General features: G+C 39.9%; 1 protein-coding gene across 2 annotated transcripts; it reads right to left on the reverse strand.

Annotated features, from left to right (window-relative positions):
* Positions 1 to 226: 226 nt before the first annotated feature.
* Positions 227 to 20,606, reverse strand: SLC25A17 (solute carrier family 25 member 17). 2 transcript variants are annotated; one of them, XM_050907439.1, is made up of 9 exons: positions 20,498 to 20,606; positions 15,209 to 15,269; positions 14,085 to 14,151; positions 10,962 to 11,113; positions 8,392 to 8,508; positions 7,556 to 7,701; positions 5,528 to 5,623; positions 1,281 to 1,363; positions 227 to 826 (listed from the first exon to the last, which is right to left on the reverse strand). In XM_050907439.1, exons 1-9 carry the CDS (start codon positions 20,549 to 20,551, stop codon positions 679 to 681), a joined length of 924 nt encoding a protein of 307 aa, XP_050763396.1. In that variant the 5' UTR covers positions 20,552 to 20,606; the 3' UTR covers positions 227 to 678. The 2 variants fall into 2 exon arrangements, with proteins under 2 accessions (XP_050763396.1, XP_050763402.1); XM_050907445.1 differs by lacking the exon at positions 20,498 to 20,606 and adding an exon at positions 15,311 to 15,319.
* Between the last annotated feature and the right edge of the window lie 4,496 nt (positions 20,607 to 25,102).

A 25,102-nucleotide genomic window follows, 5' to 3' on the forward strand; every position in this document is an offset into this window, starting at 1 on the left:
GCTTGAAAAAGCAAGAGGTTATGCTCCTCTTACATCTAGCCAGTATCTGCATTAAAAATTTTCAAGATTCAAAATAGGTGGATTCAAGAAGGCAGCGTGCCTACTCACTGGTAACGTACGTTCTAGCAGTTCAGAAATCTCACCACCAGATATTTGGGGCAATATCCTATCATTCTGTGCCACAAACATACTTGAAGTTAAAAGAAAACTACGTCAAATATTTTGTTCTTTATGAATTATTTTAATGAACCAAATATGAAGTGACATAAACACATAAGGTCAAGGAAAATAACATGAAACTAGCCCCACCAGCTGCTGACAGAAGGTAAAGATAGAAGAATAGCTGAGGATGATTTGAGGGAAAACAAGAAAGCATAGTGAGGGATACTCATTCTTGCCAAGAATGTCAACCAAATCATATAGAAGTTAAAATTTCATGTCAAGTGCTTAAATAAGGTCTCTGCTTTGTTTCTTAACACAGTGAGTCCACAGAAGAGTAGGGAATGGGCTATCCCTGAATTCATGGCAACGGGTCCTATAGAGTGTATTCCAAATTTCTCCAAATAATGGAGATGGCTAAAAAGAAATAGAGAAACTGAGGACCCTTTGTTACCCAGCCTGGTCTCAGAAATGGAACATGTTTTGTAGACCCCATAATCTTTGGCATAGGTTCCTCTTTCAATGTCTGCGTGAATGCTTTAATCCCATGACTGTGAAGGTTGCAGCAGTCAGTTTCTCATACACTAGAAACATAAGAGCAGCAGTAAGGACTGTCTGCAGGAGCTTTGCTTCAAGGCCTTTGTAGAGTCCCATTAATCCAAAACGCCTACGAAGGAAAAAACCAAACAAGAAAACAAGTGTGAATAGCCTTCTATAAGTAAATCAGTACACTAAAGAAGAAGTAATATCACAAGTTAATGACAACTGTAAGAAACTTAAATTCATTCTTGATCTCAAGTGCCAGCTATGTTTAATAATATTTTAAATAGAAAATTTGGCAGAAAGTTAAGCCTTTTGTGCAAGAAACCTGCTTCGTTTCAAGAAGAGAGGTGAATGAATTGGTATCCATAGATATCCTTGATACCACTTACTGTACAGATATTTAGGAGAATTTGGTTTTGTGTACTTATTCTGCAATATATTACAAAAACCAGGTTGACTCAAATGGCAAGTTTAAGGGAGGCAAAAAGAAACAAAAGTCAGATCCAGCAACATTTTCAATATATTAGTAACAGTCAAGTCTTCTATATCATGTTAGGAAAAAAAAATGGAAAGCTCACCTCACTCTCTGTTGAAGAAGGTAAAGAACATTTCTAAGACTGCCTAGTGTTCGGTTCTCTGGGTTCAACCTGTGGCGTCCAAACTGAAAAAAAGGAAGAGCATTTTGTTGTAATATTTCCCCATGGTGCTAGGCAGAGAACCCATCACATGCATAAAATCTGGAGAGCCTTAAACCTCTTTTAAGATCTTCCAGGTTATGCTAGCCATCAGTGAAGAACTGAGGCCAAACCTCACACTATTGAACTTTAGACAGCAAGCATTAAAATGGTATGTGCTACAATAATTTGTTTGGGGGTTAAGATGGATTCTAAGAAAGCGTTACACATGGCCATATTTGCTCTCTTCCAGTTGCTCTGCAGGAAACAGTTTTCAAGATCTCAAAAGCATAATTTGCAGTGTCTTAGTAGGGATATGACATTCAAAGCAAGTTCTTTCTGGCTTGCTCAGCTTTCATTTAACAAAGATTCAAAGCCTCATACATCTGCAAACCATTATTACATTGAGATTGCACAGTTGAACCCAAAATTTATCTGCCCGGCAATGGTCTCAGAGCAAAACATTTACATGTGAACTGCTGGGGAAGAATCCAAAATTGCTTGATCCATCTACCTGGCCTAAGTAATACTTCTCTCTTACTCACTGCGTTTGCTTATCCCCAAACTGTTTTTCAGTAGGCACGATAGCTGCTGCTGTAATTTTATGTCTCAAATTAGCAATTTCAGCAACTCCCTTTCTAGCATTCATTGATACTCTTATCTGATACAGGTCGATAGTACTGTCAGCAAGCTATAACTATGAATTATTAATATACAAGGGTTGCCACACATATTTATAACAACATAGCCAAATAGCTTTTGAAGCCTGTATTATGCTTCTGTGTTAAGGTGAACTTGAGCAACTGTCTGCGGATGACTTTCTCCCAGAACTTACTCAGGCAACTGCTACTTCTTAGGCGTAAGAAATTACCATTGACAGTAGGCAGAGTATGCAAGCAGATTTAGGCAGTTCAGAAATTATAAGAAAATGCCAGGATGACAAAGGACCCTTTGCGATATGTCTTAAGAACTCAGATGGAAACAGCAGCAACAGAACGCTATTGGAAATCTCCCTTTATTAGGCAAAAACGTGCTCACAATCCACAATCATCTAATCAGCAACTAACTCATCTGATATTGATAAATCAGCATTATGGATTATTGTCGAAGACTCAGATGCACCCCAAAAAAATTGCTAACTAGGTTCCAAGTTACAATGCCAGTCACTGCCCAGACTACTCATAGGCTTCCAAACTACAGCAGGATTAGGTGCTTCCTTCTCCTCTTCTCTCCACCATCAGACTATTTTTGTACTGCAAACAAAGGTTCATCAAGGGGGAAAAAAAAGTTCCTTTCTCCCTAGGACGTCCATACTTCACTGATTACTGCAGAGATTTCCCAAAGGGACTAACATTCTCTACACCAGAGAAAAGAGGCTTGAGTTTTAAAGAGAACTTTTTCACCCAGGATCACTAAGAACATTAACAGTATTGCTATTTGTCCAGAGGCAAATTTAATTTATCCACTGTTTACCGACACACAAGCTAAAGAACAGTTTCACTGCATAATGAGTAACACCAGTGCCATGTATTTTTAATGACTGAAAAGGAGATAGACATACCAAATGGCAAGGCTGGAAGCTGCTTACCACTATCAATTACACAGGATAACTGTTCGTTATATGGAAGCAAGAAGGACACTTTCCCAAAAAGTTGGAAACAAAGGTGTAGAGGCTTCATTACAAAGAACCCTAATAACTTTCAAACAATAGTGAGTTTCTAAAGATTTAAGGTTGAAGAGAGTCCTGTACTTCTACTTTGATGATAGACCTTAATTATGTGTAAGTTCTTGAATATCGAGTTTGTATTAACTTGTGTGTAACCTGCTAAAATTGTTTCAAAAAACCCCACAACTATACAAAGTATACTTCATGCAGAATGTTGTTTCTGAAAATACTAAACCTGTATTCATAAATTATTTTTTTTAACGTCACTTAGTGTGAGTGACAAAAACTTCATCAAATATAACAATGCTAGCTTTAGATTCGAAAACACATTACGAAGTAGTGCAAGTTTGAACTGGACAGCACAGGTATCACAGATGCATGTTTCTGCTCTCACCAGAAGTGTTCAGGGTTTCTGGCTATTACTTCTTTCAAAGAGCAAAGGGAAAGAAGTCACCCCTAGTGACTGCAGAATTAGAGATAACGTCCTTGTATTCCCCATCATCGCAGGGAGAGGATGGACTGGCATTGAGAAGCAGCATATAGGCCACTTTATTTCACAGTGGGCCACTGTGAGAAAAATCCCACCATCACCAGGTCACTGATGGTTAGCTGTGCTCTAGCAGAAAGGCAACTCATCACTGCTCAGGCAAGCCAGCAGTGAACTAGCTGACTTCAGCTGAGGTGAGCAGTAGCAGCAGCTGGTTAGTACATCAAGCTGGCAGCACAACTTACCAGAGCTGCCCTTTTTTTAAAGAATGACACTGTCACCAAGAGACAGAATTTTGTTCAAAAAGCCAAAAGGAGACAGACAAAACATGAAGTAATAGTCACAAGATTGTAACCATTTCTATAGCAACCATGGAAAGGAACGAGGATGAAGCTGTTACATTGATGTAGCCCCATGAAAAATGTACTGCTGTGCAATGCTAAGGTTAAAATAGAGCACTCCAACTTTCCTTCCAGTTCTCCTTCACACCAGCAGAAAATGCATCACAAATTAAAAACAGACTCATGTTGCAACTTATCCAAACAAAGCTATATTTGCTTAAATGTTTTTCTGTATCTGTCACTTCAGTAACAGAAGTCTGTGTTACTAGTTTAACTCCTGAGATGTGTCCAGGCTGTTAAAACAGGATAAGACATCGAATGAAAGCAATAGCTCAGCTGATCATCAGGAGTTATGAAAATCAGAAAAGATGACTGTTGACAAAACTACAATGCGGCCGACAGATCTACAATGCAGATGCCATTTTGTGCACCATTAGGGTGGTGAAGTAGAAAGCTGTGCAGACACAAAAGGCACACTAATGTCTTTTTAGGGTAGCAGCAACCACACAGTAACTATATTCAAGTCCTGCTGATTTGAAATATAGCATCCAAACTATCTTTTTACAGGCTATCAAAAATCAAAATACATTTAGTCCACTCTAATTAGAGAGAAGGAAAACCAAAATAATTACAAAACTTCCATGAAAATCACTTTTTCCAGATGAACAATTAACAAGAAAAATCCCCTATTAGACAAGTCTGAAAAGCAATACCCTTAGCATGGAAGGCTCATGTTCAATAATTCAACTAATTCACCAAATTTATACAAGTTTTAGAACACACATAATGGCTTTACCATACACACAAGTTAGGGCTTCTCCTTACTTAGGAAAATAACATTATATTTCGTTTGGAAACATTTATTAATATTTAACTGTTATAAAAATCATCAGGAAACAACTTACAAAAATAGATTAAAAAAGCACAGAAATTAAAGTACAATATGCTTGCTTATGTATGGCCAGGTTTCTTCCGCCGCCCCTATCCCTGCCCCCAACTTGATCTTGTTTCAATATTACAACAATATTGGTACATACTGAAGGTAGCATCATTATCCAGCATACATACAAACTGCAAGTGAGAATAAATGGAAGTGTTTCCATTACCACCACAATTAGCGTACAAGGCCAGGCAAGTGGTTAAAGATATTATTTATGAGGGAGCTCAGCCTCCCCTGATGAATCACATTCTGGCTACTGACAAGGTCAGGCCATCATCCGAACAAAACAAAACCTATGAATAGAACTTTTTTCGGATTACCCTACGTCATCTGGAAACAAACTGGGTTTAGAGGATTTAATTTTAACTTCCCACTTGACACATTTTCTATTTATATTCAAAGAAGTAAATCTACATTTTTGTAGTGCCTAAAAGCAGTATGGTGCATCAGCTTCTGTGAGACACTGTACCGATGCATTCTGTTGTCAATCCTACCAGCTACTTGAAACAAATGTGCACCAGTAATACCAAGTTCTATCAGAATCTGTCAGTACAGGATCAAAGAAGAGAGGCATCATTATCAGTGACCCGCATGGTGCAAAAGGAGCTCCCAAAACAATGGGTTCGTTAACACAAAGAAAAACAAGCCATATGAACAAGGCTTGCATTATACAGAACAAGTCAGAGGCAGTTACCCTGAAATGAAATTATTACTTACCCGCAGAATTGACTGTACTGTCTGCAGAGGATAAGTGAGGGTGGTGGCAACTGCTTTGGCTATTGCACCAATGACAAACGCATCCAAAGATGTGAGCTGTTCAATAGATAAAGAACATATTACTTCCACATAGTACCAAAACAGCCAGTTACCTGTATGTGTTTGGTGATTCCGTACTGGTACCTGCTACCAGGTTATCTAAGTGTCTTTGGCATAAAGACTTCATGAAGTTTCTGGGTCTTCTCATTTTAAAGAGTTAGTTATAGTTCAACCAATTTTCCCACAACTAAAGTTTATTTGTAACTTCCACCTGCTCACAAGCTTTTGCATTTCTTACTATAACTAGGTTACTAAAACACAGTGGAGATAAAGTCATACAACTAGACCAATTTAAAGCACCAAGAGTAGACAAAAGATAGGGAAGTAACATTTAAACATACCATCAATCAATAAACACCTCAGCTTTTGCAACATTTAAACTAATAAGTCACAAGGCACTTGTGAAAAGGTGACAGTGAAAGACTCCTTGAACACCACCCGAGACATAATCACTGCGCTATCAGGCAGAACTTTAGTCTTGATGACATAGGGGATAAGATTTTTAGCCTATCAGTTAAGAACATCTGCTCGAAGCCCATCCTCACCTCCAAAGCCCACAATGTTCCACAATACATCAAATACATTGTTATAGCCTAAGCTGATTACCGTGCATCTCAGTCTAACAGTGTGAATTAATCACTGAAAATAAGCAGATGCCCATATCAAAACATGCTCCAAATTTGCAAAATACATTGATTGCAATCAGAAATATGCACACAGGCACATCCTAAAAAAGTCGATCTGATATACTTAAGACAATCAGGAAAAGATCAGATAGGAAGAAGTGTGTTGTCCAAAATAAAAATGACCATTGCTAGGGGGGAAAAAAAAGTATTTTCCCTCTCCACTGATCATGGACACAACACGCCCTAATTTAAGGAAGAACTAAGTAATTTAAAAGAAACACAAGACATAAATATAGCAATTAGCCAACAGGCAAATAACAATGCAGAGGGAAGCTCAGCTCGTCACTCAAAAAATGTATTGTCCGTAATGTAACTGAATAGATCCACCAGGCACATAGTGCTACAGCTGCAGTATTGACTAAAGACAGTAAAAAACCTAAGCCTCATTTATGATGCAAAATCTCATGTAAAAATAATTTCACTATGTCTTAAGGAAAAACAAGATGGCTTTGTAACATTGATATGATCTAACATTTTAATGCAGCCAAATGCATTCTAAAGTCACAAATTAACAGCAAAGCACTGCAGCTTAAACATATGTTATATTATCCTAAAATGTAACACAAATGCTTTTCAATTTGATAGAACATAAAAGGAACGTGAGTTCAGGTGAGATGCTATATCTGATACAGAGAACAAAGAAAAAGAATGAAGAAAAAGAAGGGAACTATAAAGCAGGTACAGAAAAGCGATTCTATCTCTATTTAGAGAATCGAGGAGGTATGGTTGCAATGCTATGTTCAATTCTAGTGTCCATCCTTGGAAAAAGAATACTGAAAAATTGAGGGCTTCAGCAAAAAAGTGTTATTAAAATGACAGGGACCAGAACAAGTCTGTGACACTTCAAAGGCTCAATATACTCGATTTACTGGAGAAAGGGTTAAGAGGTGACTTCAAAACAGTCTGTACGTACATATTTATAAAACAGATATATTAGAATTGAAATCTCTACTTTAAATCAAGACCTGTGAACAAATCTAAACAAATGTGTACAAGAACTGCAGTTTTATTTTTTACAGGAACAGGAATTCATCACAGGAATATCTTCCCCAGGGACATGAAAGATTCATGTATCACTTCACAATGATGGATCTTTTTTAGAAGATATACTAACTCAAAAAAACCCTCAAAAATACAAGAATCAAAACCAAACCTACATTTCTGAATTTGCTCAAGTAACACCTGTCAAAGAATCTGTCTTATAACAGAGCATGTCCATCACCTGGCCTCAAAACATACTCACTTGCAGTTGCTTTTTCAAAAGCTTCCGTTTAAAGCCTTCATAAAACATGAACTGTATGGCAGGATTGAAGACCAGCAGCAAGGAGGGGAAAGTACCATTCCATAAAGCTAAGACTCCTTCATCTCGTATTATCTGATGAAAGGCATCTGAGAAGAAAGGTGGGAAAAAAAATTTAAAATTTTGAATATAAAATTCTGACTGTAGAAAATAAGAGAAGTGACACCTAAAGCCTAATATTCAAAGTGTATGAAAATCCACTGCAGTCTTTTATGTGACTTTTTTTAACTTCCAGATTAGAATGGAAGATAACGGAAAAATAGCGACAAAAGAGGTTCTTGCTTACATCACCATTAACAAACAAAGCTTATCATCTGCACAGGCACCCTGCTCTTTTTAGTACAAGCTCAGCATCAATATTAAGGTCTTCTAAACCTTCTTCAAAGTGACAACAATATTTATTTACTTATTTATTTTTAAAAGGTAGACAGTCTGAACATGTGGGTGATTAAGGTGAGTGAAGATTTTGCAGATTGTCTGTCCAAACTCAAACTCCCAGCTACCACCTCACTGGGCTCACTACTACTCCAGTATTTGTATAAGATACTGGCCTTTGCAAAAACTATTTTACTTACAGGTTTGCATACTACAAACTCTTAATTACCATCAGAAATGGCCAAGTCCAGTTTCCTGTAAAACTCAACGACTGCAAAGTGATAGGGAAGCACAGAGATTCCAGGGTGAAATCTGTTACGAGTAAAAGTCTTCAAACTTCAGAGTCCTTGATAAATTTCATTTAATGAACTTCTCCTTGGTTGAAGACAACAACAGCTGCTTACCTATTATGCCTTTATAATTGGTTGGTACAATGTCTTCATTTCTAAATTTTGCTCCCTGCAGCTTCAGACGCGTGTTCACTACCCAAAGAGGAGTGGTCAAGAGTACATTCACTACACCTAGTGCAAAACACAGCACAAAGAACATCAGCAAGAACTAGAAGAAGATTTCAAATGTTTTCTTATCCTCTTTTACCCCGATTCACACGCTACTGAAATTACTGGCAGGAAGAGGGAGAAAAAATTAACACAGCATATGGGAAAAGTAAACTGGTAATTTGTAATGAGCTACTTCAGGTATCCCCCCACAGCCCCATCATGAATTAGTTGTCAGCAGATTGCATGCAGTGGGAAGACATTTCTGCTACTCCTCCCCAAAACTAGAAAACAAAACAAAAAAACAAAAAACAAAAACACCAAAACATCCCCACCCCAAACAACAAAACACACCAAATATGAACATGTTGAAGGAATCTTAAGTGAACTTGTTACTTTGCTGCATACTACACCACACTGGAGCACAAGATACTCTACTTTTTCATGCCCTACTTCACTCCATGATGACTTGCTGCCTGCCTACTTTCAGAAAGAAACACAGAGTGGTAAGGTTAGAAGGATTATTTTATAAGGAGAGGTCAAAACAGATAAACCATGCAGCTTGATTACCATAACAGAGCTCCTGCACTGCCAAAAGGATAAGAACATCTAGCTTCTAGATTCACTAAGTACACTTAACATGGAAAACACAGGATTCTGCAAGTATTTTAAGTAAGGCTTAGAACTGGCAAGAGATTACACACAATAACAAATCCCAACAGTAAAGCTTGAAAGTTGAGTATCAGAAAGTAGGATGGTGGAAGAGAAACAGACAAGCATATATGAAGCTGCAACAAAGCAGCATTGCAAAACAGTTCTAAACTAACAGGGAGAAGGATTAAGTGACATTACTTCTGCAATCACCTGGTACAGGTCTCTCCTGTTCAGGAATGACCGAGGCAGTTACTTTGAAGTAACTATATAAAAACAAGCCTCTGATCTTTCTTATTAAAATTTCTGCATCACAGAAATTAGCAACTGCTTCTACATTGGTTGCTTTGGCAGGAGTCTGAGCAACAGACTGAATTATTCCATTATATTGAGAGGGACACACTACATCACTATCAAGACCAGTAAATCTGAAAAAGGTGACACTTTACTACCTACATTGTGCCTGTTCGTTCTTTTTCTTTTCCTTTAAGAGGGTTCAGAAAAGCAGAATACAAACATAACTATATTTCAGTATCCTTCATAAGGACTACAGTCAGCTCTCAAAAGAAGTTTTGAGCAAAATCAAGCACTAGAAAAGGCAAGCCACATTAATCTCTCTTAACCAAAGTCAATATGAGTACATTAAGGAGCAACAGGTTAGAGCACAGTCTACTTGTAATTTTTTACCCAGGCCCAGTTAAAGGAAAAGTCATAAAACTTTATTTTCTAGACTGGAAAGGATTTTTTAAATGTATTTTTCCAATCTAGATTTGCTACCAGCAGTAGGAATGAGAGATGAGTACGGAGAATTAGTAAACACCTTAAGTGGAATTTTTCAATTTACACCAGATGTTATTCCATTATAAGGGTATGAACTACTGACATTGACGAAGAGCTGGTCATTTAACTGACAAGCTGTTACCCTAATTCCTGTAGCCTTTGTTCCAGAATGTAATTATATGGAATTCTACCCCAGTGATAAAGCCAGCTTAAGAGTTTCCTTCCTTACTTTCCCCCAACTATTCAGCCATTCACCATGCCTACACTGAAAGTACAAGAAACTAGCAAAAAGTAAACAAAAAGCCTTCCCTTACCCACCCACCCCCCACCCCCCCCCACCCCAAAATAAAATCACAGGCCTTTTTTGCAGGTTTTTTAAAATCAGCTTGTTTCAGTGTAGTTGCATGAGCAATTGTTCCTGCAGAATATTACTGGCAAACACAGGCACATAGTGGTAATTTTTCATGTTGCATTTGCTAGAAAAGCAACTAATGTCATCAACCCTCCAAAGAAGCCACTGTAGCATCCACATGAGAGGAAGGGATGAAAAAGAACATATAGTCCCACTGGACCTGCATATATCTAGAGACTTACTGTCACTTTCAGGTGATGACCCAAAAACAAGTCTGAAAACTGACACCCAAATGCTTACATTAAAAACTCTTACTTACCATAACTGAAAATATTTCAGAATTGGCATGTATCTTTTCCTCTGAAAAAAACTACCACCTCTCCCTGCCACTTGCCTTCAACATCTAAATGATGATGCTTAGATACCATGGTAAACAACACACCAGACAAATAAAATACTAGACCGCAACAGCACTGTGCTTTGTGCCAGAATTCACAACAGGAACAGTTCATCCACCTACTTATGAGGTGGGGATGACACAGAAGAGCAATCAGAGCTGCACAACGAAGCAGGTCTGCATACAGCGGGAGGTGTAAACACTCAGTGTGACCTCCAGTGGACTTCATAAAGAAAAACATTAGGTAAAATACACTAAAAATACTTTTTTTTTGAAATTGAGATTTTTAAGTATTACCTGCAACAACCCCAAGAACCAAGTCTTTTCCAGTGGTTGAATGCTGACCTTTGACCCAGAGAGCTTTAAGACTATTAAATGTATAAAAATAAACAAAATTGGAGCAGCAAAGGCTGGAGATAACAGGGAACCATCCTCGATATGGTGCCAACCTAATGGAGAGGAAAAAGTCATGGTAAGGACCAGCGAAGTATTTATGTGATCTGGTTGATTTTACATGTTGGTAGAAGGTCCCAGACATACAATACTGCATACTACATACAATACTAACTAGATATGTCTTTATCATTAATGGTAACAAGCCATACTAAACTCCTGACTGTACCATAAAAAAATTAAGCACTTATAAATATAAATTTTAGTTATCAGGAATAATTCCATTGAAAAGGAGCTGTAGAGGTATGACATATTTACAGTGAGAAGCTTGGGGCTCACTCACTCCAAAAGTGAGTATTACCACCATATTTGCTCTCTACCAACACCAGGGGATGAATATATGGTTCAAGTATTATGTTAACATACAGACTGATACAGTCAGTTCAAACAATATACTAAAACATACCAAGGCATGAGGAGAATTCTCATCTTTGTTGAGAAACGGAGTTGTCAGTCCAATACAAAAGATAACACCCCAGTAAAGAGATGCTCACATCCCCAAGGAAACAAAGCAATGCTCAACTAGCTGGAAAAAAATTAAAGACAACTACTCCTTCAATACAAAATAAAAAAAAACCACTAGAGTAAGGAAGGGGAAAAAAAAAAAGTCTGGATTCTCACATAAAATTAAAAAATGGAAGACTAGTTACTGAAATTAATATACTCCACCAAGGAGAGTTTTCCAAAGGATGTAACCTGGGGCATGAGATATAGGCATGAGTAAAGTTTAGAGCAAATCAGTCAGGTAAGTGAGAAAAAGACATTACCTATTTAAATTTAACTGGATTAATCACAGATGAAAAACTGAATATCCTCTTATGATTCACAGCTATCTTATTTTTCAGGTGTTGTGAATAATTGTCATTGTTTGTGTATCATCTAAATCTATCTTGATTTAAGAATGATTTCGTAACAGCTGACTAACAAAGCTCCCTTCTCTGACAGGCCTGATGAGCCTGTAAAACAAAGACACCTCAACAGCTGCCCTACATCCCCAGCATGCTCTACAATACATCCAAAAAAAGATAATGATACACACCTTCACTGAAGCTGCAGAGGACAGGCAGAGAACTGGTGTGATGTTAAGAGCATAAGAAATCTCCTCAATGACTTGCAGTAATCATGGAGGCTCTTTAGTATTCATTAAAATATTGGGAATACACAGAATATAAGATCCCCAAGAAGGAGACCATAAAAGATGCAAGGCTGGTAAACACAGCATCTGACTGTTTTTATGATGTAAATGCTAGTTTTTCATCTCGGATGCATCAAGTGCTTCTCCCTCCCATGTAGCTGGGAATACACCACATTAAGACTGTTTCTGAAGTTACAGGCTTAGCTAACCATACAGTTACAATTACAAATTAACTGACTATACAGTTAGTCATGAATAGAATTAAAACAATTTTTGCATCACCTATCTCTTCTGTGCTGGAAAAGAAAGGGAGAAACACCCTCTGGGGACCACGTCCTCTAACTGAGAGCGTTAGTTTGGTTTTGCTTGATTTATTAAGAACAACTTCTGATGATTTTCAAATGAAACATCTTGCAGTACAAAACACGAATCTAAGACAAAAACATGAGTTTATTTTAATGACTTAAGTTGTCAGTGCTAGCATCCATAATTCACCTACAAATACTTTTGCATATAAATAAAACCTAAGTTTGCGTTTCAAACTGCAACCTGGAGAAGAACTCAGTGTACACCAGTGAACACCTTTCATATCACCTAGAAAAGGATGGAAGTGCCAGGAAGAAAGCAAAGCTGTTTGATAAACTTCTAAAGAAAGTCCATTAGCTAAACCTATTTGCTTTACCTAGATGAGAACAGCAGTCTCACAAAAGTGTAATATGAGACAAGACTCTACAAACTAATGTGAACAAGACATTTATGATCTCACATCACATTTCAGATTTGTTGTTGTTTGGGGGTTTTTTTTGTTATTCCAGACACATCTCTAAAACTAGTATCATTGCTTAGCCAGGCCTTCCCAATGCCTTTGGAAGAAACAATGTTACCCTCTTGCCAGAATTACTGATTTTTCTGTTTCACAGGAAAAGCAGGATGACCACTTTTGCAGTCTCTCCACTTCAGTTAACTTCTTAATTTTTCTTTTTTACTTTTTTCTTTCTTTTCATCTTTTTTTTAATTGAAGTTTACTTGCCACCCTCATGTGACAAAAGTAATGCAGGAACGTGGACAAAAGAGATCACCAACTGACTCAGAAGTACACATGCATACAACTGCCAAATGCTCAGGTTCAAAGGTGGCAAAACATTATTGGCCAAGCTAAACTTTTGTCAACATTAATATCCTGGAAGCTCTGGTCTACTTAAGAGTTCCAGGGATTCACTTAGGAAAATACTTGTAACAAGGACACACAGACAACTGTTTTCCCAGCCAGCTCAGCTCAAGACTGTGTGGAAAATACTAAAGTACAGCATTACTGAAAGTTAACTGCTTTTAGATAGATCTTGAATCTCACCAGCATAGAGTCACTTGTTGCTTACTTCCACAAGCTTAGGAGGAGAAAAAACTTCCAACTGGGAAACATGTCTCAATTCTCCTGTTGAAAGTGGCTCAGCTGCCCAAGAATTTCATCTTGGTTATGAGAAATGGACACACCCAAGAATCCAGACAGACGAAGCTGGTTTATCAGGTACATGAAGGTATGCTTGCGTACAAACCTGCATTTCTGAGGAGGCACAGCTACTTCACTAATGGAGGCACAGTTACATCACTGAACAGATCGATTGCATAAAGTGCTCAAGAAAGTTAATCCAAATTAGCTAAAGACAAACACATAAGGTTATGCAAGTCATATCACACTTATATGGAGACATTTTAATTCAGAGTAAAAATCAGTTCACACAGATATGGGCTAACTATTCCACTTTAAAAGCAAATTCTAATTAGTTTTAGAGCTCGTCTACATGAAGACAAGCAGAAAATTAGTATCTACTCACAGGCCTTCTTCTTTGATTATTTCCAATAGGACTGCCGGTGTTGTCTTAGACTTCCGCTTCTCATCAACTGGAAAACAGAAGAATCAAACTTTTAGATTATTCCGATTTTTAGCACTCATTTTCAAGTCCTTATCCTCCCTATTCTGAACAGACCCCAGAAGAGCATGTTTCTTCTTCCTCATAAAGGATACACATTCCCTATTTCTGCAGCAATTCCAGAAAGCATCTCCTTATTTTCATTTGCTAGGTAAGGCTACTTCCTTTTTTTATTCTTCCCCAGACTAGCAGGTTCTGTTGTGCACCAGAGTATCTGTAGTTACCAATTCCTAACCTGATAGTTGTGACATGAACTGAAGGTAGGTTGCCCTTAGGTAAGAGACTAGAATTGGGCCTGCCTAACTGCTCTCAAAATTGTTCCTTGGACTCCTGACTAGCACCACTAGCAGAGCAATCTTACAGTTAATCTGCAAACAGCTAAGTCTTAGCAAAACACTGTCTCTTCCTGCATTGAAAGCTGCTCAACAGCAATATAGTACTTATTTCTCAACCACATATTTCTGACGACGTGGCTGATGATCTTCCTCTAGTTCCAGTCACAGCGCTGAAATGCTTGGTGATTCTGTGACTTTTGATTAGAAGATAGAGTGTTTGAACAACAAAGGTTATACCCAGATGCATTTTTGTAAATATTGGATGTTCCTACTCCCAGTTCTAACCCTGACTTTTCCCTTTAAACCATTCTGAGGAATAATTCTAGACTAGTTTTTCATGATACTGCCCCTGCATTTTGAAGTGTTCTCAGCAGCCAAAAGCAACAACACACAAATGTAATCCTGTGTAATCTCACATCTTTATTTTTCTTTTTGGTCTTAGATAACCATTTAAAAACCATGTCCAGCCACAGGTCACAGCCTTTTCAGCTAATTAAAAGGTTGCCCAATACTTTCAAAATGGAGAATTACCTTCAGCTGGAAAAATGGCATTAGTGATTAAATGGTGTTAGTGTTACACAGGTAAGATTCCTGTTCATGCAAGACAGGTCCCCCTACAACCACCCTTACAAGTGCCCAAGCCAAGATGAACAGAAACACCATCGTACAAAGAAACTAGAGTTTGACACTTACCCTGAAGTCTAAGCCTAGCTGTATCCAAAGGAAAAAATACAGTCATTGCAGTCATACTGCCCTGAAAAACAAAATAAACTGGCTATATAGTCTATCAGTTGCTTGTACAGATACCTGCCAGACTCTTTGTAGGCCTTCACTTCTCACCCAGAAACCAGCCTACTGAGTAAGTTTAAAAAGGGGATAAACTCCATACATAACAATGTCTATTTGAATTGGGTTTTGGTCCCATGCTCACAAATGATTTTTTTTCTCTTGTATTAGATCAAGCTAAAATTAAAACCATTAGAAGCTTTTTGCCCAAAGAGAAAGTTTTTGAAGTCTGAGAGCTGATAAAGTGGGCGTCAGGAGACAAACATATTACACTTTCTCTACCTCCCATTAGCCTCAGTACCCAATTTCTAGTTTAAAAAAAAAAAAAAAAAAAGACGATGACTACAACACAAGCAACCGTTGTGTTACAATAACCTTGTTTTGACTTAAGGAAAAAAAAAAACCAAACAGAAACTTTTGTTCATTAAAAAACTGATAGTACATGTTTTTCAGGACTTAATCCAGCATTGTACTAAATTCCAATTTAGGCAATAAAGATCTGCCTATCAAGACACCCCCTGTGGCATGAACTACATATGATGAATTAAATCATGACCTAGATGTCACCAGATTCACTTGTGAATCCAACACCCTCTTCACTTCCTGTGCGTTCCAACCATTAAAGCCTCTCAATGGAAAAGCCAGCAGCCACTCTCCTTTACAACAGGGTTAAATACTGTATTTGCAAATGCCCTTATCTTCCATACAAGCAGCTGTTCCCTCTCTCTCCCCACCATCATTCAGCTTCTTCATTCTTTAGTACTCTAGCATTAATATTGCACAGCTTTTGGAAAAGATATCTAACCCAAAAAGACCCTGGCTTGGTGTAAATCTTTTAATACTCTACAGTAGTATTAAATGCACTAAGTGGCTGCTAAAGCTGTGGCACTCTTCCGTTAGTTGCCATGCAAACTGTTTAACGGTGGGAAGGTCTGGGATACAGCAAGTCACACAAGCACTGTGTTTAAAGCACACTACACAGTCTCACTTGAACTTTTCTGGAGCTATGTTATGCCATACATTTAAGCCAGCTTTGCCTCTGGAAACGCTCCAGCTCCTGAGCAGGCTGCTTGGACCTATCTCTACAACCAGCAACAGAGGATTATGTTTCAGGTGGTGTTTCCTCACTAAGACAACTCTTGGTTGAAGTCTTAACAAGACTTAAGTTTCTCCAGTTTTCATAACACCAGGTAGCAGATGAAAGGAAACACTTGGCCATAATTACCTGGTTATTTTAACCCATTAGTTTGGGCTCTAGCCAAAAGGGTTGGTTCTGCTCTTCCACATACTTGTCCTGTGTCTGCTCATTCTCGGTACCTACTGTGTACGCAGCTAGACAGCAATTAGGATTAATGAATCCATCTGACTAAAAATTTAGAAAAAATAAATTTCAGTTAGAAGGCTAGTGTCAGCACAAACAGAAGTGCCAGAAAGAGCCAAAATACACCTCCTAATGACAGCTGCATTACAGCAACTCTGAAGCCAACCTCAAAACAGTTACACCTATGCACAAAACAGCCACAAGACTGCACAGTCACTACAAGTTCCAGCCTTCCCCTGCCGTATTTATTCTGCTTCCATCCTCCAAAAGTGAGATTTTTATCCTGAATCCTACTCTCAATGCAATCCACCATACAGCAACACACACACTTGCACTCAAAATCAGAAAACAGAAATGGGGAAATAGTTGGGGTAGTGGCACACAGGACAAATATGTGGACACAAGGTACAGAATAGAATATTTCAGTTGGACCTACAATGATCATCTAGTCCAACTGCCTGAACACTTCATGGCTGACCAAAAGTTAAAGCATGTTAAGGGCATTGTCCAAATGCCTCTTAAACACTGACGGGGATGGGGCATCAATCACCTCCCTAGGAAGCCTGTTCCAGTGTTTGACCACCCTCTCAGTAAAGAAATGCTTCCTAATGCGAAGTCTGAACCTCCCCTGATGCAGCTCTGAACCATTCCCATGCAATGAGCCTTACAGGCTCAAACTGGCTTAAAACATATATGAAGCTATAGCTGAACAGAATGTCATGAGATAACTCAGCTGATTTAACAGATTACTGCCAAGAAAAGATAATTTGTACCCTTTTCCCTCCGTTTGCTCAATCGAGGGAAATAAACTCAGAAAAGCAGAGTTACTTTTCTCCTGGGTTTATAAATGGAATAACTCAACTACATGGCAAGGAGACTGCCAGAAGCATCATATGGAGGAGACAGGATTTCATGGCTAGAAGTAAGGGAAAGGAGAGGGACAAGCAGAACCAGCCCTTTCCCCAGCAACAAAAACCCTTGAGATGGGCTCAGATTCCTTACTCAATCACACTTGAGACCAGCAAGGAAAGTAACTCATGTTACCGACTGCAGGAACATACGCTAAAGTGTATGACCCTGTACTGTTGAAAGGGTGAGGCTTCACTGTCTGCCTTCCCACCACCTCCCTGTCGGTGCTGAATCTCAGTAGTTTGCCAAGTCAAGTCATGCTATCGCTGAATAATCGCTAGGACAGGTACAAACTGGCTTAAGCGATCCCAGCTCTTGGTCAACTGTATTTGCATCCCTGCCTCCTCCGTTCTGGTGGCATAACTTTTTGGGCACCTACAAGATGATGCAGACAAGGAAACTAATCTGTCTGAAAAATAGCTTTTTCCACTGGGCTACTTCTTCAGTCAGATCAGTTCCCTGATCAGCCGCAGCACCACATGAACAACTGTGCAGTAGCCAAGAAGTGGCAGTAAGTGGCCAGAACAAACAGCCCGAGGCGACTGCTGCCAAGAAGAGGGTGCAGGACCACAGCCTAAAGTTTGATTTTCTAAAAAATAATAATAAAAAATTTAAAATATAAAAAAAGTCGAAAATTATGTTGTCAGCCAACATTCAGAGTCAAACAAAGCAGCCTGACTACTGCCATAGTACTCCTATGAAATTCTCATTCCTACAGCTTTTCTAACAGGAAGGTTACTTTATAGCTATATGCAGAGTTAACAAACACTTATATAATTCAACTAAAGTTCACAGGAAATCAAGCACTGATTTTTTTGCTGCTCACAAAGCTATTCATTTGTCTCAGGTTTGACTAGGTAGCCTAGAAGATATATGAACTTTCACCATATTAGAACAGAAACAAAAAATTATCATGTTGTGATCTGACATGTTCTTCTGACTCATTACCTCAGCACAGTTCTGTGGGTTGTTTTTTCTTTTTTTTTTTAAATTCTTGTATCACATCCACACGTCAGCATGCTTTATAATAATTTAAACAAATGGTGAGACAGTATCAGAACAGTTAGTACCCATGTCAAAGATCTTGCCAAAATTTATATATTACAGCAGCAAACAAATCTCTAAATCGACGAGTACATCTTTACTATAACAAAAAAATATCAAGGTTTCCAGCATAAGGGAGGAAAAAAGAAAAAGAAATAAGCCACCTCATTTTGGGAAAAAATTCTTGCTCCAGAGCTTTAAATTGTACATGAATACTAGCGACAGCAAGTGGAAGTCACAAGGGTACAGAAGTCCAATAGCTCCAGAAGTTCTATCTGCCTTCATAGCAACATCCCTGCTGAAATATAAGCATCTTCAAATACAATACAGAATTTCTGTTAACTTAATTAACACCACCAAGGGACTTGAGATACATTTCATTATGCATTTTAAGTTTATGGCTGGATTTTTAAGTTCAGTTCATACCACAAACTTTGTTCAGGAGCACAGCCTGATTATAGTGATCTGTATATGACAGTGAGAAGCTAACAGTGAGGGCTAGAAAGTATTACCAACTCCTGTACAAGCCAGCAAAAGGAGAGCGAGCAGTATTTCAATAATGAGATCATTTGAGAGAGTTCCATTTCTTGAAAGTGGAAACAACATGCCCATTGCCTTTGATGCTTAAATAAGCAGACTTAAAACACTTCAAAGAGCAGACAATAATCCCATGTTTATTTATGATAAAGACAAAAGACCCTTTAGAGTCTTTTTTTCCTTTTAGAATCAGCGTTTATTGTTGAATAACTTTTAGTGACTTTCATCCTATAGAAGACATTGCGAGTTCTTTTAAGGACTCAAATTAGAACAGGAAGTTTTGCCAGAACAGTAGATCAGCAATTGCTAAAACACACATTTAGGTGTTCTTGCCAGTCTGGAATAACCCAAGAGTGGAGCTGCATCAACTTGCTTGAAATCCATCAATATGCCTGGTCCAACATGCTACATTGCGCTAAAATTCTTAATCTGTTGGAAGTACAAGGCTGATTTGCTACTTACAGAGCTAGCACTCATTCATTCAAGGGCTCGGCATACTAGGAAATCTACAGAAACCAAACACTACTTTTTAATTCACAAGTGTCATATGAAAAATTAAATTCAATAACCTATACAAACCTCCTCTAGCTGCACTGTGCTTGCTTTATGTTTTGATTAACACCTATGCGTCAGCTCAACCTTCACAACTTCTAACTATTTATGAGACCATCGCAGAATGCGGATGCTTACTACAACTCTCATATTACGCAGCTGAAGTGTTGTCCCTGTACCTTAGCTTCTGGGAGGCTTAAATTTTCATAGTTAATTTGATGTCCAACTTCAGATGCTTACATTCTCACTTTGTAAGGGAGCACACCTGGAGCTCCTATTGGGCTCAGAGGAAGCTCCAGCTGCTCAGGACGAACCAGCCTCAAGGTTTAGCAAATCCCACATCCAAAACTAGTGACTAGCAAAACAAAGTCTTTGCAAGCGTGCTTGCACGGGATGGGTGGCGAAGCTGAGACTCGGTGTCAGGGAGCCCTCACCCCAAACCCTCTTCTTGCGACCGTGAATGGCTTGGGCACGACCACGCACGGCTCACACTCAGCACCACAGCCAGGTTACCCCAGCCCTGCTGGGCCTGCCGGCCCGCACTGCCCTACCCTCCCCGCCTCCACACCCCACCGAAGCCGCCCCCTCAGGCGCGGCCCCCCCGGCGGCCCCTCAGCCAAAGAACTGCTTAAGGCGGCCTGCGACCTCCTCGGCGCCCCCCACCAGGCTGGCACGGCCGCTCCGCCCGCCCGCCCGGGCACACGCCACCCGCCAGACCCCTCGGCCCCGTCACCGCCAACGGCCGCGGGCGCCGCCGAGGAGACGCCCCCCTCCTCCCCACCCGGCGCCGCCCGCAACGGCTCCCCGGCGCGAGCCCCGACCCGCTCGCTCACCACAGCCCCGGACACGGCGTGCACCAGGCTCTCGTAGGAGGCGATAGAAGACATCGCCGCGGCTCCCGCGGGCTCCGCCGCCAGCCGGCCCGGCTGCACCGCGGCACCGGCGAGATCCAGGCTACTAACGGCCGCCCCCACTCGCGCCATGGCGCCCGGCCGCCCTCCCGTCACGTGGCGCCTCGCCCCGCCCCCCCGCCGCCAGCGGCCCCGCCCTCCGGCAGGCCCGGCGCATGCGCGTTGCCGCGCCTCAACCGGCAGGGTTCGGGGGGTGGCGGCGGCGGCACTGTTGGGGGCTTGGCAGCGGCTGCGGGGCTGGAGCCCTCCGTGAGAGTGGAACCAGGGTGGTCACGGAGGCCGCCTGTGAACACCCACGAGAAGGGGTGGAGGGACAGCTCGGGAAAGCGTTAGGCGGGGAATTTTAGCACCTAGCTGTAAGAGGGCAAGCGGGGGGAGGGGGGGGAATGCGTTACTGGAAACCGTCGGCACTAAAAAGCAGTTAGGTTGGAAGAACAGATCTGAAGTGCTTTTTATATATCTAGTTTTGTACATCAGGCTTTTTTCTCTCTACACCGAGTAGACCTTACCTCATGGAAGCTTAGAATAATTTCTGTGGCTTTAAGAAAAATACAGAGTTAGGGTAGATACTGGGAATACCGAGGAAATCCATTGTTCCTTCCTCTGAAATGACAATAATACCTTTTCTCTCCACCACCAGCTTCCCTTTCCCAAACATTTAACATAAGCATTTAATTACGAAGAGAAGACAATATTTAACTTAACGTTCTGTGTCTACTTTTTCTAACTTCAGCCCCTTTCCTTCTACCTAAAGTCCGGTATCTTTAAAATAACAATTTTTCAAGCCGATCATTTCTTACTTCTTATTCCATGTGGACCAATCAAGCCTGATGCTTTTTCCAACTATTTTGTTTGCTTCTTTTCCCGGTCTGTAAGCCCTTACTCCTCCTCTGCCTTCACGGCTGAGAGACTGCCCAGCGCCTGCAGCCAGAGCACACCATTAGAGAGCATCTCCAGGCTTGTCACTCCTTTTGCTGGCTGGGGACGGAATGAGCAGTGGTACAAAGACGGGACTAGACATGGGTAGCTGGCCAAAGGACAGGGTAGCCGTGGCTCACAGCAGTTACTTAGGGCACACAGTGACAAGACTATTAAATACACAGTTTGGAAAATGTCGAGAATCCTGTAGCCTCCTCTTAACCTTTTATGTAGAAGAGGTTCTGCAAGGTAGGAAGTAGCTGAGGAAATGAAATGAGGTTGGACATGCCACAATTCCTAAAATCACTTGGGATGATACCTGTGTCTGTTCCTGTCCTGGTTTTTTCCCCCATTCTCATGTCATATACTAGTTTCCAGATAGCTTCAAGGTTTTGCCTGTGTCAACAATCTTTCCCCTCTTAGCTTCACCTATACTTCAGAAAAAACTGTAATTAAAGATAAGAATGAATATTCTCCTTAGCTTTGTCTCATGTTACTCCTGGGCTCTTGTTTCTATTGTTACTCCATCATCTGTTGTTCTCGCTTTCTGACCAGAAAAAAGAACTTAACTTGTTCCTGTTCGCAGTTCTTAGTTCTTTGACCACGACTTTCCAGCTGCCTCTTGCTTGAGCTGCAAGAGCTCCTAGCACGTACACCAGTGGTAGGAATCACCATACCATCCGTTATCTAAACAAGGACAGGGCACTTAGCACATTACACACTTCCCAAGAGTTTCACTACCACATAGCCGGATAAGCCATTTCCTTTTGGGAAGACATTCCTTGATCAGGTGGCCTAGTAACAGACCACTTATCTTTTATTTATCCTTCTGTGAGGAAAATCCCGTGATCTTCTGTGAGGGAGGGGGGCTGTAAAGAACACAGGCTACTCTGCCTAAGGCAAGCGTTTCAGTTTGAGAGAAACGTTCTTCCAGTGCAGTGCTCCAACATCCCTGTGCTCCAATGTTAGATGCTGACACCAGCAACCTAAGAGGCCACAACTGTCAACTATTTTATGCAAGGCTGATACCACTGGTAGTCCCAATAGTTTATTTTTTTTAATAAGATCCCCTGTGACAGATGCACCCGCTCATGACTGAGTGAGCAGTACTTTGGTTCAGGCATCACCAACAAGTAGGCCTGACTAAAATCAGCCCTGCAGTGCAAACCCTGAGAATTGTGCTAGGCCGTATCTTCTCAGGAACTAAGGAGTTTAGGCTGTGTCTTATCAGGAGCTAACAGTACCAGCCTGAGCTGGGACTAGACAAAACTGAAACTGCTACAACTCCACATACACCAAAAGGGGGTTTCACTACGAGTCAATCACTTTACGCTATAAATATCTGTAGCCCCCCATGAGCCCATTGAGCTCTCCTGTATGGCAATGGGCTGCTCAGCGATGATCTCCCCCTTGAGCAGGGACGCCTCTCAAGGTTACTCCTCAAGGCTGAGAGACTCCCTTACCTGGCATCTGATATCTATAATGAGGTAAGTGACATTTTACATTAGGCCTAAAAGTACATTGTATGCTAGCAGCATTTTTATATATATCCAGCTGTAGCTTATTAGAAGTGTAGTAAGTAGTAGAGTGTTTGACCGCCATCTAAATTACTGTTTAAATCATAATTTAAATCATTGTCAAATCACTGTTTAACTACCATTCAATTATTGCTTAATAACCATTCAATTACCATTTAATTTTCATTCAGTCATCAATTAATTACCATTTGATCATCATTTAATCATTAATAAAATCCTTTTAGTTAACCCTACAACGATGACATCTTAATAATTCACCTGTGACACCCCCCTACATGCAAAAGACTCAAACCTTAATTTAGAATTAAGGTGTACACAGTTCACTGGCTATCTCCTATCACTAAAGCAGCCAGGAGCAGCTTAGGTTTTACAAAACCAGGGAACAATTACACAAAGTGACTTTGCACAATCAAGTACATGTGCTTTTGTAAGAAATGCCTCAAGCAGGACACAAACATCACTGCTGTTCTTTGTGATTCTGTCCCTCTTGTGCAGAGGGAGGCTTTCACCAAGAGTCAGTTTGTACTGCAGATTGGATTTCCATCATAAATGTGCACCCAAATCATTCTATACTATTACTATTCTATTTAGCAACATTTTTAATGCAACACAGAATATTAACAGGTAACGCAATAATTGCAATATTCCAACACCAACTTACTTTATTGTTGGAACATAAAGACCTAGTGAAGCTGTCCAAAAAAACAATGGAAATGCTACAGATTAAGTTAAACAAGATGTGCCAGTGTGTTCTGTAGGTAAAAAAAATGGAACCTACCTATAAAAAGTTTCATGAAGACATGGCCTTAAGTCTTCACAGAAATGCGCAAATTCAACGGGTTTCCAGGCAAACACATAATACCTGCAAATGGAGCTTACTGAAGGACAGAAGGCCCAAGTTACCTCCTTTTCCTCAAATTTGTCAATTCTACTAGAAAGCCTAGAAGAAGTGAACCAAGTTAAGCAACTATAAATACGAACACATTCACTGCACATGAACTGCATCTTAGTAATTTCTTGTTTGCATGATTTGAATTCTGTAGTTACCTGTACAAGGAGGCAACAGATCTTGAGAAACATTAACCTTGACAGATTTTCTTCGGCTGGCCCACAGCTTTGTTTCTGATTCATGACAAAGAATGAGGACACTGTTAGTGACTCCAGAGGTCAAATTTACTGCCTCTGCACTGTGTCTTACCTTAGCAAATAAAGGATGAACTCTGAACTTAAACCAATTTGACCCTACTGCTCTCCTTATTCTAATATTATTCTATTTACAAAAAAAATTCAGAAATGCACATCTCCTTTTTCTGCTTAGAAATTCAGTTCATTAGAGAGTGAAACCATGTTAAGACAGATTTAATTACTACTTTCAAAAGGACTTTCTGAATCTGTTGCAAAACTTTATCTTTCAGAAAAGGTTGATAAACTGGATCATACACCCAATACTTCATAAATTAAAGCAACTAGAGATTAACAAATGAGACTGAATGTGCTGACAATTTGAATTCATTAAATAGCGCAGTGTTTGATCACACAAACTTGGCAAGATGGGGCTTAAGACCATGGGAAGACCAGCCTATTCCAGAAGCAAGCATTGTAATCACAAACATATTAGAAACCCATTTCCTAAGTACATGTGTTTGTGCGCTTTGCCTGAACAGATTTTGACTGAGCCTGTGGAAAGCCGCTGAGTTTTCCCTATGCACTTCATCTAGGCTCAGGGACATCAGAGAAGTTGAAATACTTTTCAGTTTAAATCACTTGCGTTTGCCATTATTAAATTTAATCTCCTATTATGCTACTTGTTCAACAGCTTTACTAGTTCAGACCAAATGTTCCTTAGCCACCTTTAGTCTTACATAGACTAAGTAATTGCCAAACACAAATTTTGGTGCCTTGGTGTTTGGGTTTTTTTCCCAGGCATTTGATAAATGTCTAACATCTGTTCTAATTGCACATTTTTGTGGTCTTCTGTTTTTTTTACGAAAAGGCTAGTAATTCATTCCAGTTTTGATTTTTATTTCTTCTGGTTTGAAAAGTTTTCACACAAGAGACTAAAGAAAAAATA

The sequence above is a fragment of the Gymnogyps californianus genome, chromosome 1, assembly GCF_018139145.2.
Source record: "Gymnogyps californianus isolate 813 chromosome 1, ASM1813914v2, whole genome shotgun sequence".
Lineage (NCBI taxonomy): Eukaryota > Metazoa > Chordata > Aves > Accipitriformes > Cathartidae > Gymnogyps > Gymnogyps californianus.

Bases quoted from the DNA above. Each gene is read 5' to 3' on its own strand.
- SLC25A17 (XM_050907439.1), bottom strand. From the start codon at position 20,551: ATGTCTTCTATCGCCTCCTACGAGAGCCTGGTGCACGCCGTGTCCGGG. The intron at 14,152-15,208 runs GTAAGTGTCAAA...TCTGTTTTCCAG, and splicing joins AGCTAGGCTTAGACTTCAGG to TTGATGAGAAGCGGAAGTCT. The intron at 827-1,280 runs GTGAGCTTTCCA...TTTCCTTCGTAG, and splicing joins CTTCTTCAACAGAGAGTGAG to GCGTTTTGGATTAATGGGAC.